The following is a 16,250-nucleotide window of genomic DNA, read 5'->3' on the forward strand; positions in this document are numbered from 1 at the left end:
ACCTCTTCCTCCCACTGAGCAGACCTGGAGAACCTAGTACCACTTCCTTCCTAGGGCATTTCTGTAGGGCATCCATCCCGCCATGTGCCTCTTAATGTAAAGAGAAGCAAGTCAGGAACTGTTTGTGTTTGGGAATTATCCCACATCTCTTGAAGCCTTCCAAGTCATCAGTGACCATTTTTCTTCCACAGTGGTTTCATCGACCCTGCGTGAACAACTCAGTCTTGAGATGAGCTTTGACATTCTTGACATATAAAAGTATTTGACACCCCCCCCAGACATATACAACTCTGGTGTTGTTAAAATTTCATTGTTCTTTCTGGTTTTCAGATCCTTCCCCTAGAGAAGAGCTCTTCTAGGTATTGATTCTGTGGCAAGCAGAGTCATTCTAACTTTACTGTAACCTCACTACAAAAATTATTTCCCTAACTTCTACATCCTTCCCGTTCTCTGAGAGTGAAATCAATATGCTCTAATCTCTGACCATCAAAGATTTCGGTTTTGTTCTCATCTCTGTAGTTGAATAAACTTAATACAAATTTAGAATCTTCCTGGGAAGAAGGCAAGCTCATGCTTCAGCAGATTTGTCTTTAAGATTAGCCTGGTGTGAGGGTAGGGGTTCACTACACAGAACAGAGGGCTTGGTGCATTTCCAGGTGTCATTTGAAGTATCAATGTCAGAAAACAGTCAGAAAATATAAATAATTCATTCAACATTTAATAATATGAGATAAATTCTCCTCTATGGTTTCCCTACTGATTGACTGCAAAAGAGTTATCATACAATATGATAATTATGAAGATATTTGCCTTATCTTCAGAGTTCATCAAAGAATATTATATCAAAAATTTGTATACAAATTAAGACTCATTATGATTATGTGCACGCCACATCAGCAAAACAAATAAAAATATTTTAATGAGAACTTAGAAACTCAAACATCTACACTTAACCATTGTTTGGTCCTAAGTACATTCATAACCATTACAGTGACATGATCTACTATATCTGAGGGACTATTAATCTCTTGAAACCTTACTTTCCTCAACTCCACACAACTATGAAACCACTATCTAATACGACAGAAATCTTTTTGCAATAATACTCTCAAATATTTTAAATCTTTTTGATAAATAAAAGTCATAAATTCAATATTTGCCTGTATTATACAGAAAAAATAGCAACTCGGATTTCTAGAATAGCAAAGTAAAAAATCCTAAACAGAAATCTCACCTTAAAATGAGAATAACAAAGAAGTGGCTCTTCTCTTGGAGATTCCTAGTCTAAGGAGAGGCAGTCAAGTAGAATGTGTACTATAAATAATTTTAAAAAAACTACTTGAAGGAAAAGACACAGTACTAAGGAAACTATATAGACAGTGATGAAATTCATGGTAGGGTATAGTAAATGAATTAAAGAAGAAAAATCTTCTTGAATGAAAGGACATCTGGATGACATGGACCCCTTCACTGGTGTTATATGTTTTAAAGTCCCATAGTAATATCCACTGTTTATACCTTAAGATACTCCTGATACTGCAGCATGGTTTTTTTTATCTACTGCGAACATGCACTCTGAAAGTTTATCCCTTCGGAAGACTACCTACTTATCTGATTCTCCTGTCATCTGCATTCTCCGATAGATAGCTATCAACCTGTGGCCTTTTCAAGTCTAAATTTATTTAATTTTAAACTTTTAATATGGTGCAATTAACATTAAATAGTTGATTCATTTGAAGTGCCTACATTAAGTTGTTAGCAGGTACATGGGAGTGGTCGCTACCATATTAACCAATACAAAGCATAGTTCCATCCCTACTGTGATATATGCGGAATGGCTATACTCAACAGCTCTTTTATAGTCAGACAAGCTTTCCTTTGCATTTTTTCTCTGCTAAATTAGAAATTGTTTTGTTGACCAAATCTGCTTGTCAAATTTTCTGATACTAACTCAAGATTTATTTGATTCTTCTAAGGCATCTTGGAATTGATGTCAAGAATCTCAAAGTTAGAGCGGAATCAGCAACTGTGTGGTTGATTGAATTACTGGGTTGTGATGAGCAAAATACCAAGGGGTGATTGTTTTAATCAAATTGAAATTCAGAGATATTTTCACACCTTTGACAAATGCAAGTAGACAAGACACAGCCAGAACTCTTTACAGTGCCCTAATTGCGTATTTTTCACTGCTTGCTAAATCCCCAGAATAAATTGCTTGCATGTCTGAAGTGTTTAGAAAAATACATCTTCTCTTTGTTGAATTGACAATGTGTGAAAGGATGATGCATAGTTTATAGTTGCGAGTGTGCAGGTACAGTGACAGTCTTGCTGACACTGTGTGGCCTTTGCAGATCATGGTGGGAGAAGGGATTCTATACTGCTGCCTTTCCAAAAGAAGAAACGGGGCTGGATTGGAACCCCACATCAATGCCGGGGGCTGCAACTTCAACTCCTTTCTCAGAAGAGCCGTCAGATTCGTTGGTGGGTGTGAGGAGCCAAAAAGAACTAAAATGCTTTTCTGCACAGAAATACGATGCCTAATTACAGATATTAAAGCCTTAACGCTGTAATTTAGATGTATATGTTCAGTATGCGTGAGTTTGACATTATACAGGAAACTGTTTTTAAAATTCAGAATCTAGGATTTCTATAGAAAATGTGTTATTTGGAGTCATAGCCCTGATTCTGTGAGCTAGCACACCACACATTTCAGGGCATGCTGCCAAACTCCAGTTGAAGCATAAGCTTACTTTAAAATAGTTTCACAAAGTGCATGTTATAGGTTTTGATTTCTTTTTTCCTCGTGGGAGAAGGAAAAAGTAGGGGCAAGTTCCATGTGGCCACTATTTAATATGTTGCTGAGGCTGGCCTTGAATTCCTCAGCCTCCTACCTCCACCTCCCAAGTGCTAGGATAGCAGGAGCATGGGACCATGCTTTGTTTTTTTTTTAAATGTCAGTAGGTCATCATTAATTGACAAAGCTTCAGAAATTTGCTTATTCACATAAGTGAGTCTGCTTCTTAGTGGTTTCATCTAGAAGTTGCTGTGGATGGAAATGTCACCCTAGACTGCTACATTCTGGCTACTGTTTCTTGCTTGAACACTTTTACACACACACACACCCCTTACATTTATTTTTAATGACGCCTATAAGAAAGCCACAGGCCTGGCTAAGTACATATCTGAATGACACTAATTCCTAAATCACAATTAGCAAGGGACCATGGGAATGAAGCTTGAGTCACAGATCTTATTTTCCTTTTGTTTTTTTTTTTTTCTTGGCTGATTTAAATGATCATCTACGATACCGGAAACCAACCTGAAGGTTTTATATTCATCCCAATAAGTCAATATTAAGCTATTTTTACCCATAACTTGTCAGCATAAAGACATTGGTAGCCTCATGTAATATCTCATGAATAATTACATGAAAGTTTCTCTCCCTGACTGACATTGTTTCGTTTCCTAAACCCTGCTCTTTGGAGGTGTCCTCTTACTATCACATTGGTATGGTAATAAAACAGTAGCCCACTTAGGGACATTTGAGATAAAGAAATAGAACTCCAAGACAAAAAAAACTGAACCCAGAGAAAGATTTCCATAATAGAATATAATTCTACGGACAAATAAGTGTATTTTCTGAAATGCTGCTGTCTGCAACCTCACCCACCCTGGGCCTGGAGAGTCTCACTTTCCCAAACGTAAAATAAGCTGACTCCTTTCTTATTCAGCCATTACCTAGATCATGCAAATCTCAGACCACACCGCCAGTTCTTCATGTCCAAAACACTGTGATCTAGGTTGTATCATGTTAAGAATGACTCCTAGGTGGATTGCAGAGGTGGCTCAGTGGTTAAGAGTGTTTGCTGCTCTTTCAGAGGACCGGAGTTTGACTCCAGGACAGACCCCGGAATAGGCAGCTTACAACTGATTGAAACTTCAGTTCTGGGGCGGGGGTCTGATACTTTCTGCTATTCTCTATGGGCATCCTCACACTAATGTGGATACTCAGACACCTATACATAAATACCTAAAAAACAGAGTAGACCCTGTGCATGTGACTCGGAACTGGAATGCAGAGATCAGTTTTCCGTGCTGTGAATTCCTGGGGTAATTGGAAAGGAACTGAGGCTGTGATGACTAGAGGACAATGCCTGGAGAAGAAAAATGAAAATCAATGCAGCCCAACACTCTTGGTCTGAGGATGATGAAAGGGTGCCTCTTAGAATGATTTCAGTGAGCGTCTCATGAATCAGAATGCAAGCAATTGAGTCAGAATGAATTCAGGGAGTCAAGACAGCCTGGGAAGAATAGGCATGTTCTAAATTATCTATACCTTCCTTAGAAGGAACTACTCACAAGATGAGCCAAGCAGGTGACTTCAAATAACATAGAGCTTGAGGATTTGTAATTTTAAGATTGGTCCTAGAATATACAATTGAAAGTTTGGCAGGATATATAAGGACATCATCACCAAATATGGCAGCTTCCACAGCTACCCAGGCTTTAACTTCTGTTTGGTTATTATGGCAAATCCTGCCTTCTCCCTTCTTTGCTTAATTATCATTCCCAGCAGCACGAAAAATGGACTCTTTGGGGTTTAGTACCGCTGTCTAGAGTTATAGACCAAGGTGAGAAGAATCCAAACCACTCAGATATACTCAGGATTTTTAAATTATTGTTTTAAAAATTGTGTTGTGTATATTTTATTACAGATTTAGATAACTTTTATTAAACTTGTTCTTTGACAGTTTTATAACTACATTTAATGCATGCTGACTATTCTTACCTCCTGATTTGCTTTTATCTCCTCCATCCCTGTCAACATCTCCTCCCTACAAGTTGTTTTCCACGTTACTGAACCATTTAGCTACTGATGGACTTGGGAGTAGGGGCAGTCATTATTGTACTTGCAAATCCATCAGACTCCAATGACCAGATGCAAACCCGTGATCCCACAGATTGCCATAATAAGTTCATTTGATGGCAAAATAAAAATAACATTAACGTAAAAGCATTTTCAATTCTATTGCATTTCTCATATTCTGTCCCTCTCTAATCTTTCCTCAACTTTCCCCCAGATAGATGGCAAGTGACCTATGATAAAACATGTTAAAAACTGACCTTAGTCACTGGAGACATGGCTTATCAGTTAAGAATACACACTGCTCTTGTAAAGGACCCAATTTCAATTTCTAGCACTCACATCTGGCCACTCACAACTGTCTGTAACTTTATCTCTGGAACTCTGATACCTTCTTCTGTATTCTGCAGGCACCTGTACTAACAGATATACAGACCTACACATAGACATGCTTAATTCAAAGCAAATATTTATATATAAAATAATTGACAAGAGTGCCTATAGTAAATTCTTGCTGTAGTATTTTGCCCTTAAATATCAACTTGGAAGCTTAGAAAATTTCTACATTATCTCTCAAATTATCTTAGAAGAAATGACGGCACATTATAAGGTCAACATACTAATGCACGATAAACAGAGCTGACACTAATACAAACCCAGCGTTAGCCATCAAGTTGGTAACAACATTTTCCATTTTGCTTCTAGGTGTCCATGTGTTTGGACTGTGCTCCACAGCTCTCATTACAGATATCATACAGCTCTCCACAGGATACCAAGCCCCATACTTTCTGACTGTGTGCAAGCCAAACTACACCTCTCTGAATGTATCCTGCAAGGAAAATTCCTACATCGTGGAGGATATTTGTTCAGGATCTGATCTTACAGTTATCAACAGTGGCAGGTTGGAAACAGAACTCTAAAGCTATTCCATGCCAGTACCTTGTCATGCAATCATTGCACACCCAAGCATGCCATTTTCAGTCATGATGATCTGTATTTTGCTTATATTATCAATGCAGCAATCAATTCAATGACCATAACACGAGATCTGCTAGTGACTTGTTCCAAATCCTTCTCTTGAAGTCTCCAATTTCCGTTTCACATTCTTGCTACAAGCCCTCCTTTACCTGAACTTATATTTTGTGTACTACCACAATTGGTTTAAGATATTAATGATCCATAAATTATAGCTGACAGACAATATGTGCATTGGACTTACTTAAGTCAAATACCAAAAATCTGTATTCTGTCTCTTCTTTATCACTTATTTTAAAATTCTGTAATTTTTTTCTTTTGCTCAAGTTTAACAAGGAGCAGCATCTGCCTATGGCTGCATCTCTTTTTTGAATAAATACATAAATGTTAAACAGCATCTGACTTTACATTTCAGAAGGTTAAGAACATAAAACTACTATTACATTAAGTTATTTTCAATCAGCATAGTTAAATACACTTATAAGACAAAAGGAAGTTTCTGAGGTGCTGAAAAATCAGTAGAGAGATGCAGAGTTCTAAATAATATTATAAAAATTGTAGTTATTATTTTTGACTTCTCAACAAAGCAAATTTCCATGGACTATTTAATAATTTTGAATTTATGCTGAAGAACCATGTCTTGTATTCTTTCTCAATACATTTTATTGTCTATAACAATATAACAAGTAACAAATAATTAGAAAATAAATAATATCAATGACTCTTTTTTCCATGTTTTTACTCCATTGAAAGAAATTTCTAATCCTTTTCCTGTGTATCTTTTCTGTCTATGTTCCACTGGTCAGTGTTCCAAATAAATCTTGCTCCTTAAGTTATTCAACTTAAGAAAATTCTGTGTTATTTTAGAAGTGACAGTCATATTTAAGTAGGCTCTGCAGAGAAGCAGTTTGTTAAAACTGGGCTTTTCTGTACATTTTAGAGTATAAAAGTACATTAAGGTATACTGGTATGGGAAAATAATTTCCTTACCTATTGCCATGAAACTATTTCAGAGCAGAAAAAGCATTTAAAACATCAAAGTCCTACATTTTCTGAACTTTAACAAGGAACTGACATAACTGCAATCAAAACGCAGTTATGTTCCAGACATTTCACGTGCTCCTTTGCCAGCCTCATACTTACCTTCCACTTCCTTTCATTTCAGTTTTCACTAAAACGTAGGTCACTGCTATTCTTTAATGCTCACGGTGATCAGCAGTGTTCCCAAGGGTAATAAATCACTCTGGTTTTGCTCAGTATACCAATTATAAATTAGGGTTATAACTTCTTGTTTCGTGACCTTAAGTTGAACATCTTACCCTGCGATGATGGCTGGCAGCACATTCAAACTAAATGCATAATTTGGCTGTCTTCCCTTGGCAGAAAGTCATTCCCATCCCAACACGCGACCCTTGCTGCCTTTGCTGCGGTGTATGTGTCGGTAAGTAATAAGCTCCTTGTTGCTAAGTTGTGACCTATAGAAAAGCTAAGGAATGAGTGTTTCCTCCAGGTGACTAATTAGGTTATAATTTAATATAATAGCATCAGAAGCCATTATCAGATGTTACTTTTTGCTTTTTGTTTTTTTAAAAAAGGAAGAATCAAAGAATTTTTCCACAATGAGTCATAATATTTTCTTACCTGTAGACCCTTTGAACACAATACTTTGTGGGAAAATATTTATGTAATACAGAAACCAAAGTTCTTTTGTTAAGGAAGTGTACAATGACATAGACAGGAACACAGCTTTCAGTATTTATGTAACAATAGCAAGTTCTAGGTCACGGTCAATTTGATAAGTGTTATACAATGAAGAGTCCTTGTGTTTGATTGACGCCATAGCCTGAGTAGTCTTTTGTGAGACGAATGTAAGGAAATTTTGTGGTACATAAGAGGGCTATTAGGATTCTAGGGCAAAATCTACTGCTTCAATATTTTGCAGACTTTCCTGCTGTTAAAGGAGAGCTCGGCTGTATTTTATGAATGTTGTCATGCACTTCTCTCTTTGGTCAGTTGAGAACTTAGCCATGGCAAGGGGAATGGGTGAAAGTTATGTCAAGTGTGTCAGCCAAACTTCTGAGTTGAGCTTTTTATTTGCTTAGACTTTTCTAACACAATGGCCTTTCTAGCATACTTACCTCACGTCTTTCATTTTAAAGATGTACTTCAATTCCACATTAACCGATTCCTCCAAGCTCCTGAAACCTCTCTTGGTCTTCACATTTATCATCTGTGGAATCATCTGCGGGCTAACACGGATAACTCAGTATAAGAATCACCCAGTCGATGTCTATTGTGGCTTTTTAATAGGAGGAGGAATCGCCCTGTATTTGGTAAATAACATTCTTACCTACTTAGTGAAGTGCAGTTTAATGTGGAACGGCATGCATAGAATATCTTGTACAATAATAACTTACTCATGATGCATTTATATTCATGAGAAAATCCCAGGGTGCATTTTATTCTAACACAACTTATTCTCTACTTTTAATAAAATGGTTTAATGAGTTCTTCTTAGGAACCAAGATTGATTTGAGAATTGTTATATTTCTTTCTTAAAGAAAGCACACAGAGTAATACCCTGTGTACTGAAATTTTATACATGAGGAAAGCAGATATAAGTAAAACTAGGAATAGTGATGATTTAGGAAAAGTTGCTATAATTTCCCCAACAACACAAAGTAGCACTTTTCTGAATGTAGCTATGTTCCAACCAATAGTGAAGTTTTTTAATCTCTCAAACACAAAAAATACTTCGAGATGAGTATCTGCATTATAAGGAGACTGACATTGCCTATTGAACTCAGTCATACACACATCCTTTCATTCACCTTCCTTGTTCATTATCTACACACTGTTATGCACTATAAAACTAAGGGAAATAAGATATCTCCTACAGATGCTCGTGTGAAGACAAGCATCAGCATAAATGGTTACAGCATACTTAGTGATGAGACAGGACACTGCCAATGACCAAATTTATAACTTGGAAGACTGGACTTATGGTTATCACACTAGTAGACTAGATAAATAATCCAGCTAACATAGAAATTCAACTGGATAGCAACACATTTGAGGAGTTCATGATTGTTAATTAATAGGCATTTGAGTAGCGATGTCTGAAGGGCAGAGGAGCCATGAGTACTTTGAAAGCCAGGGGCATTACTTATAGATGTATCATTGCATTTATTTAGGGTATGAAAAATTGCCAGGTCACAGAGTGAAAAAGTTTCTAGCATAACCAACAAGCAGGTGACAGACAGGAACAGGCAACAGGAAGAAAACTAAGAGGGGCTGACAGAAATAAAAATTAGTTGTCCGTAGCCACAATCATGTGACCTTGGGACTTGTAAAAACGGAATTAAAAAAACAAATGATCTTGAAGAAGAAATATTTCCAAGGTGTGCAATGATTTCCTCTTTATAAGCAAGCAGAGCTGGTGATAACACTTTAAACCTTACTCTCACATGCCTTCTTCAGCAGAGAGGGACTGGATCACACTGAAGTCAGTGGGAAATCAGGGGGCATAGGCCAGGGTGTCTGTTAGAGTACTGACTGGCAGTAAGGGAGTGCTGTAAAAGAGAGGGGAAAGAGCTTCCACTCCACAGGCTGTGCATCTCCTTGCACTCATGTAAGATCATGGTACCCTAACATCACATGAGCATTCCAACCAATCCAAAGGATGTAGGTACAAAGTTTGACTCTTCCTGGCCACTCAGAGTCTTGATTCTTTACCCATAGAACAAAAATATTGAAGTAGACATTCAGAGCACAAAAAAGTAGAGCACACAAACCCCTGGTTTGATTTCCAATACCTCAATAATTAATGAATTAATTAACTATGACTTATGTCATATTTCTTTCAAAATAAGAATTAAATAACTATATTACCATTCTGAGCACTGAATATTATACAATAGGATCAGAATTTGAAGTTCAATGGCAGATTTTTTTCAAATTTACAAATGCAATGCAATTATTAGTAGGGTATTGAGAAGCTTATCCTGGAGGTAAGAGCACAGGCAGAAGTATTTAAAAGGAGACAGCAAAGGACAGCCAGGGCAATGTTCGCTCCTGTAGTCTTAAGAGAGTGAAGCAGCAGGACTGCACATTTAAGACTAGCCTGGTCTACTTATTGAAACCTCAAAAACAATAAAAAAAATCAGTCTAAATATGATGGCATATGCCTGAAATCCTAGCACTTGAGAGGCAGAGACAGATAAATAGCTATAAATTTGAGGCCAGCCTGATCTACATAACAAATTTCAGGCCAACTAGTGTGACATAGTGAGATCCTATCTCAATACACACACACCACACACACACACACAGAGAGAGAGAGAGAGAGAGAGAGAGAGAGAGAGAGAGAGAGAGAGAATTATTTTATTTTATTCCATTTGCACTCTGTGTCCTGAAATTGGTGCATTACCATTCCTAAACATATGCTACTCCTCCGTGTCAAGCAGTCTATAAAATATTAAAACCATGAAATCACATTACTTAGACTTAAATGGCAGAACCAGCCACCTCCAATTGAAATAGCTCACAGGTGGACACCGGCTTCATGAGCCTGTCTGTGGAAATCCAGCAGGCATTAGATCTAATGTAACCAGGGTAACAATTTTGAAACCGAAATGTAACCTTTTCCAAATCTAAAACAAATAAAATTGAGGGACTGAGAATGCAGGCAAAATTAAGTAAAATTTGGCCCACGTTTGGTACAAAGCAGCACTTTAATCCATCTTTCCCACTTGAAGGTCAAGTTTGAAGCAGACAGGCAAGGCTGAAGTCAGCGTGACTTGCAACAATGTATGTCGCTGCCCTCATTTCCAAACCCCACACCGTGTTTTCAGGAATGATCCCTGTTCTATATTTCCCGTAGCTCCTTAGCTTGCCATCAGAAGGAGTGATTGAAAATGGGAGGGAACATGAATCCTTCAAGCCTCTTGGGCTGTCACTCAAAAAGAAGCTACTAGTCCAGAAAAATGAAAAACTTTAAAAGGCGGAGGGGGGGGAATGTCCGTACTTCTCTCATTGTGTTTCTTTCCTTTTCAAAACATACGGAGGGTGTGACAATTGGTGGAACTGAAAGGGATCATCCTTATTTCTAAGCAATTAGTCCAATGATCTAGATAGTTACAAGCTACCCCCTGAGTAATTGGACTTTTTCATTGTTCTATTGGTCTGTGGCTTATGCTCAGTACCTTCCACAACTGTGGGCATTCTAAGAGAAACGTGATTAATGGCATCTTCCAGTGTGTGATGTTTGTTGTTTTCCCTTGAACACCAGGGCCTGTATGCCGTGGGGAATTTTCTCCCTAGTGAAGAGAGTATGCTCCAGCAGAGAGATGCCCTCAGGTCACTGACAGAGCTCAATCAAGACCCCAGCAGGGTTTTATCAGCTAAAAATGGTAGCAGCAGTGATGGAATTGCTCACACAGAAGGCATCCTCAACCGGAACCACAGGGATGCCAGCTCCTTAACAAATCTCAAGCGGGCCAATGCTGACGTAGAAATCATCACTCCTCGGAGCCCCATGGGGAAGGAGAGCATGGTGACCTTCAGCAACACGCTGCCCAGAGCCAATACCCCCTCAGTGGAAGACCCAGTGAGAAGAAACGCGAGCATCCACGCCTCCATGGATTCTGCCCGGTCCAAGCAGCTCCTCACTCAGTGGAAGAGCAAGAACGAGAGTCGCAAGATGTCCCTGCAGGTTATGGACACTGAGCCAGAAGGGCAGTCGCCACCTAGGTCCATAGAAATGAGGTCCAGCTCAGAGCCTTCCAGGGTAGGGGTGAATGGAGACCACCATGTCCCAGGCAATCAATACCTCAAGATCCAGCCTGGCTCTGTCCCCGGGTGCAACAATAGCATGTCTGGGGGGCCACGCGTGTCCATCCAGTCCCGCCCTGGTTCCTCTCAACTGGTGCACATCCCCGAGGAGACCCAGGAAAACATAAGCACTTCGCCCAAGAGCAGTTCCGCACGAGCCAAGTGGCTGAAAGCCGCAGAGAAGACAGTGGCCTGTAACCGGAGCAACAGCCAGCCGCGCATCATGCAGGTCATCGCCATGTCCAAGCAACAGGGCGTGCTGCAGAGCAGCCCCAAGAATGCCGAGGGGAGCACCGTCACCTGCACAGGCTCCATTCGCTACAAAACCCTGACAGACCACGAGCCCGGTGGCATCGTGCGGGTGGAGGCCCACCCCGAGAACAACAGGCCTATCATTCAGATCCCATCCACCACCGAAGGAGAAGGCAGCGGCTCCTGGAAGTGGAAAGCTCCAGAGAAGGGCAGCCTGCGCCAAACCTACGAGCTCAATGATCTCAACAGGGACTCGGAGAGCTGCGAGTCCCTCAAAGACAGCTTTGGGTCTGGAGATCGCAAGAGAAGCAACATCGACAGCAACGAGCACCACCACCATGGCATCACCACCATCCGAGTGACCCCGGTGGAGGGCAGCGAGATAGGTTCAGAGACGCTGTCTGTGTCCTCCTCACGCGACTCCACCCTGCGCAGAAAGGGCAACATTATCTTGATCCCCGAGAGAAGCAACAGCCCCGAAAACACGAGAAACATCTTCTACAAAGGAACGTCCCCCACGCGGGCTTATAAGGATTGAGCAGTGGCCCTTTGTGCCATCATGTGGGTGACCACCACCGCCCTCAAAACCACACGTTTATTCTACCTGTGCTTTTTCGGTCTTTCTTTTGTTTTGTTTTGTTTTTCAGGAGGATTTGGAAAGCCTTCTTGCCCAACTAGATTGTTCACCATCTGTCCGGAACTCTCATTGAACTACCACACAAATTGTGGCGATTTTACACCAAGGGAAAGGAAAAGCAGAAAGCAAGGCCCGAATTAATCTCACCATCTGAACAGTTCCTAAGACCCGTCACAGAGGCTTCGTAGAGGGCAGCATTAAGACCAAGCGATTTCCTTCGATGTATAGTATTTCACTTTCTGAATGTGCCAACTTTGAGATTTCTTTTTTTTTTCAAATTATAATTAGCTGTGGAAACCCAAACCACACAGGTTTCCCCCACAGCAGAGGCCATGCAGTATTATATATTACTCATTTTTTTTTTTTTTTTTTTTGCTGAATCTGCACCAGAAGCTCAGTCTGGGAGGTGCTGATTGTTCCAGTGCATAGACCATGTAAACTCTCAAACTCTACTTAGCTGTGAAATAGTGGTGTGCGATCCCTCGTCAGAGAAATGCTCCATCATTCCGAAGATGTGGTAGACTAGGTCATCCTCGGCAGATTAGGCCATCCTCGGCTTCCCTGTAGTGGCTTTCTCACGGTGGAAAAAAAAAAAAAAAGTTTTGAAAAAGGTTCTGAGCATTTCTTTGAAAAAATGCATTTTTCAATATCTGAAACTCTGTAGGAATGTTTTCATTTAAAGGGAATAAATAGTTATCTGCACCATTTTTCTGCTTTTTATTTGAGTATTGGTAATGCTGATTTCTGGTATTTTTAGTGAGTACATTTGCATAGTTAAAACATTGTTTTAGAGAATATTTTGAAATTACTGTGATTATATTTTCCACTTTATGGCTTCTCCTTAGTTTATTATGTGTTTTTGAGATCATACATATATTCTTCTATTTTAAAAAGAAAAAAAAATAACTATTTACATTCCTTGTGCAAACTACACTGCTGTGAATTCATAAACAAGAAAATCTGAGCCAAAAGTTGAGATTGTGGGTTCCATTGCCAGACATGTTGGTCCAGTTCAAGATGTCTCCAACCTCATGGCAAAGGTTACATCTTCAGTAAGTAATCATAAAATTTCATTTTGTTCTAGCGTATTTCATCTTCACATTATCTCATTCATCAATTGGAGCCACAATGGGGCAAGCATGCCTCTCTTCCCTGACATGCTTGTAATGAGACACTAACAGTAAGACTCTCGGCAAATACTAATCAAGAAATAAAAGTGTCTCACAGTATAAATTAAGAAAGTGTATTTTCAGAGCGTCAGAGTAGGCACAGCTTTTGTGCTTAGATGGCAACCTGCAGTTTTGGCTGCCTGTCTTGAATCAAAAGCCTTGAGCCTAAATCAAAGGAGACCATGTTATTGGTAGCAAGAAGAAAACCAACAAAACCTTTTTAAGTATGCTTCCAGGTTAGAGATGTATAGGGTGGAGAAACATTTGGCTCTTGAAATTTGGTATTAAACACTTTTTTGCCATGTCCGAAGGATTATATTGTACACTCGGTGACTGCCAAGAGGCAGCCAAAAAGAAACTGTAGAGCTGGTTGGTCTGACCTCCTACAGTTTTCAGTGAGAACAACCGTCCAGCAAGGAATCCATTCATCCCATTATCCGCTTCTACATGCAAAGGGCAGAGGTTTTTTTTAGAGAACTCAACCTCCTAAGGTATTAGGAATTTAGCTGAAACCAGCAGAATTGAAAACTCTGGCAATAAAATACAGACTCAACAGTAACCCTTCTGGCAATTTCCTTCTCAGAGAAGGAAGTGGGTGTAAAATGTTGCCTTCCCCACTTCTACCATCACCACCATGGCGATGCCCCCGGCCACTGGCCTGGCCAGTTCCTAGAGGGAAGGGTGGACTGGTTTTAGTACTCTGAAGAAAACCCAAGCTGCAGTATTTGAGGTGCAGTATATGATATTTCCTAATCTTTCCTATTTCTTAACAAAAAAAAGATTTTAAAGTACTTCTCTAGTCATTGAATTCTTTTTTCTTTACATACTATTGATATATTCTTTTTCTACTCAAAGTGCCAAAGGCTACCGTTTTTAATGACTTAACAAATTGTACCACATTGTTAAGAAACTATAATGATAGACACTAGAATTCAGACCTCTGCATGTATATTTGATAACACATCTTTTGTAAAAAATGAATAATTACAAAAAATTTGTTTACATTCCACTGGTACCTTAATTTAAAACAAATCAGACTAGCAGGTGTTATCTCTCCTTAGTGTTCTATTTATCTTATTTGCTAATGAGAGCACTTCTTCTTTTGTTAGGCTGTGCTTTATTGATAAAACCAAGTATTGAATAAAGAGAGTTAATTATCTTTTTAAAGTAAATAAAATTATGGATATATATAATATATATGAAGTATTGTGTTTAATAAAATGTTATGCAATGTTTTCCAGACTGAGGAAGTTTGTAAAGTGCTACAAATGTATTTTGTTAAGTACAGATCAAAGCTATCGTGTGAGTATATTGTGCTAACATCATAGAAATAAAGATTAGATTTCTTCATCAAAACTGGAATATTTGGGTTTTTATTTAGATAGAATAGGAATTGATAATAACTTGGAAGAAGCCGAGGAAAAGTATAAATATGAGTTGTCATGATGAATAATTGATGAGGAAAAAAGAGTACTACTCAGAGAAAGGAAAAGTTTGTCAAGCCAGATGTCTCTTTGTTTGGAAACTTTATTTCAGGAGCCTGGAGAGATTGTTCAGTGATTAACAACACTTCGTTCTCTTCCAGAGCACCTGAGTTCAACACCAAACACCCACAAGAGGCCCACAGCTGCCCATAACTACATTCCCTCTTCTGGCCTCTGTGAGGACCTACACACATATGGCACACACATATACACATACAGTTCAATAAAAATAGATCTTTTTTAAAAAAAAGAATTTGTGACTTGATTAATATAGAAGGTTTCTTGTATTTAGACATACTTTCCCACTCTTCGATACTATAAAACACACAAAAAGTGAAATAAGAAAATCAGTGGTCTTAATGTCTAAAAGTGGTCAATATACCCTTCTCGATTATTACCTTTCACGCTATTGTAGGCAGAAAAGTGGCAGCTTTTCTTAAAAGAGTGTTTGGCAATTAACTGTATTTACTTTTAAGCTACAATAGTCCACTCTCTGACTTTTAGTGATCTATATTGCATTAGAAATAGTTAATGCAAGGTTTTAGACTACAACCAAGATTTATGCTTTTATCCAATGACTTTAAATACAGTGCTCTGTGAACACAAAGTGACAGTTATCTAGAAATTCCACTAAGTTTGTTCAACTGTACAGTAGCAATTATCTTCATGGATACCAAGAAATGGGATCATTACTGCTACCTAGACAAAGCCATTGAAAGCTACCATGAAATTATGGAACTATTCTGGTTTTAAAACAATATGCAAACCACAATGTGTGTCTCACTGTGATTTAAATGGTTTTAAATTCCTTTGGTTCTTGAAATTTTCATTTCTGAATCAGCTATGCCAGCCATTTGATTCTTTCTGAAGAATATTCAATAATACTGTATAAGTTTCCGTGGATTAGCAATACTCTTTTACCCAGTAAATAAAACTACTAATATGGAAATAGAAAATAACCTGCTCAAATGTCTAATATTGCCCACTTTGGCCAAAAGGTTAGAAGAAATAAACAAATACAGGATGATGAGAGCCTG

The 16,250-nt window shown here is 38.7% G+C and overlaps 1 protein-coding gene across 1 annotated transcript in view; it reads left to right on the top strand.

The window, feature by feature from the left end:
• Plppr4 (phospholipid phosphatase related 4) overlaps positions 1 to 15,085 on the top strand; it is a 36,961-nt gene extending 21,876 nt beyond the window's left edge. Inside the window, exons 3-7 of the mRNA XM_048456894.3 lie at positions 2,352 to 2,481; positions 5,570 to 5,765; positions 7,223 to 7,280; positions 7,999 to 8,172; positions 11,130 to 15,085. Of these exons, the coding sequence (XP_048312851.1) occupies positions 2,352 to 2,481; positions 5,570 to 5,765; positions 7,223 to 7,280; positions 7,999 to 8,172; positions 11,130 to 12,461 (1,890 nt within the window). The 3' untranslated portion in view covers positions 12,462 to 15,085. The remainder of the gene's footprint in view (positions 1 to 2,351; positions 2,482 to 5,569; positions 5,766 to 7,222; positions 7,281 to 7,998; positions 8,173 to 11,129) is intronic.
• The last annotated feature ends 1,165 nt before the right edge of the window (positions 15,086 to 16,250 follow it).

The sequence above is a fragment of the Myodes glareolus genome, chromosome 17 (genome assembly GCF_982192425.1).
Source record: "Myodes glareolus chromosome 17, mMyoGla1.1, whole genome shotgun sequence".
NCBI classification, from domain to species: Eukaryota; Metazoa; Chordata; class Mammalia; order Rodentia; family Cricetidae; genus Myodes; species Myodes glareolus.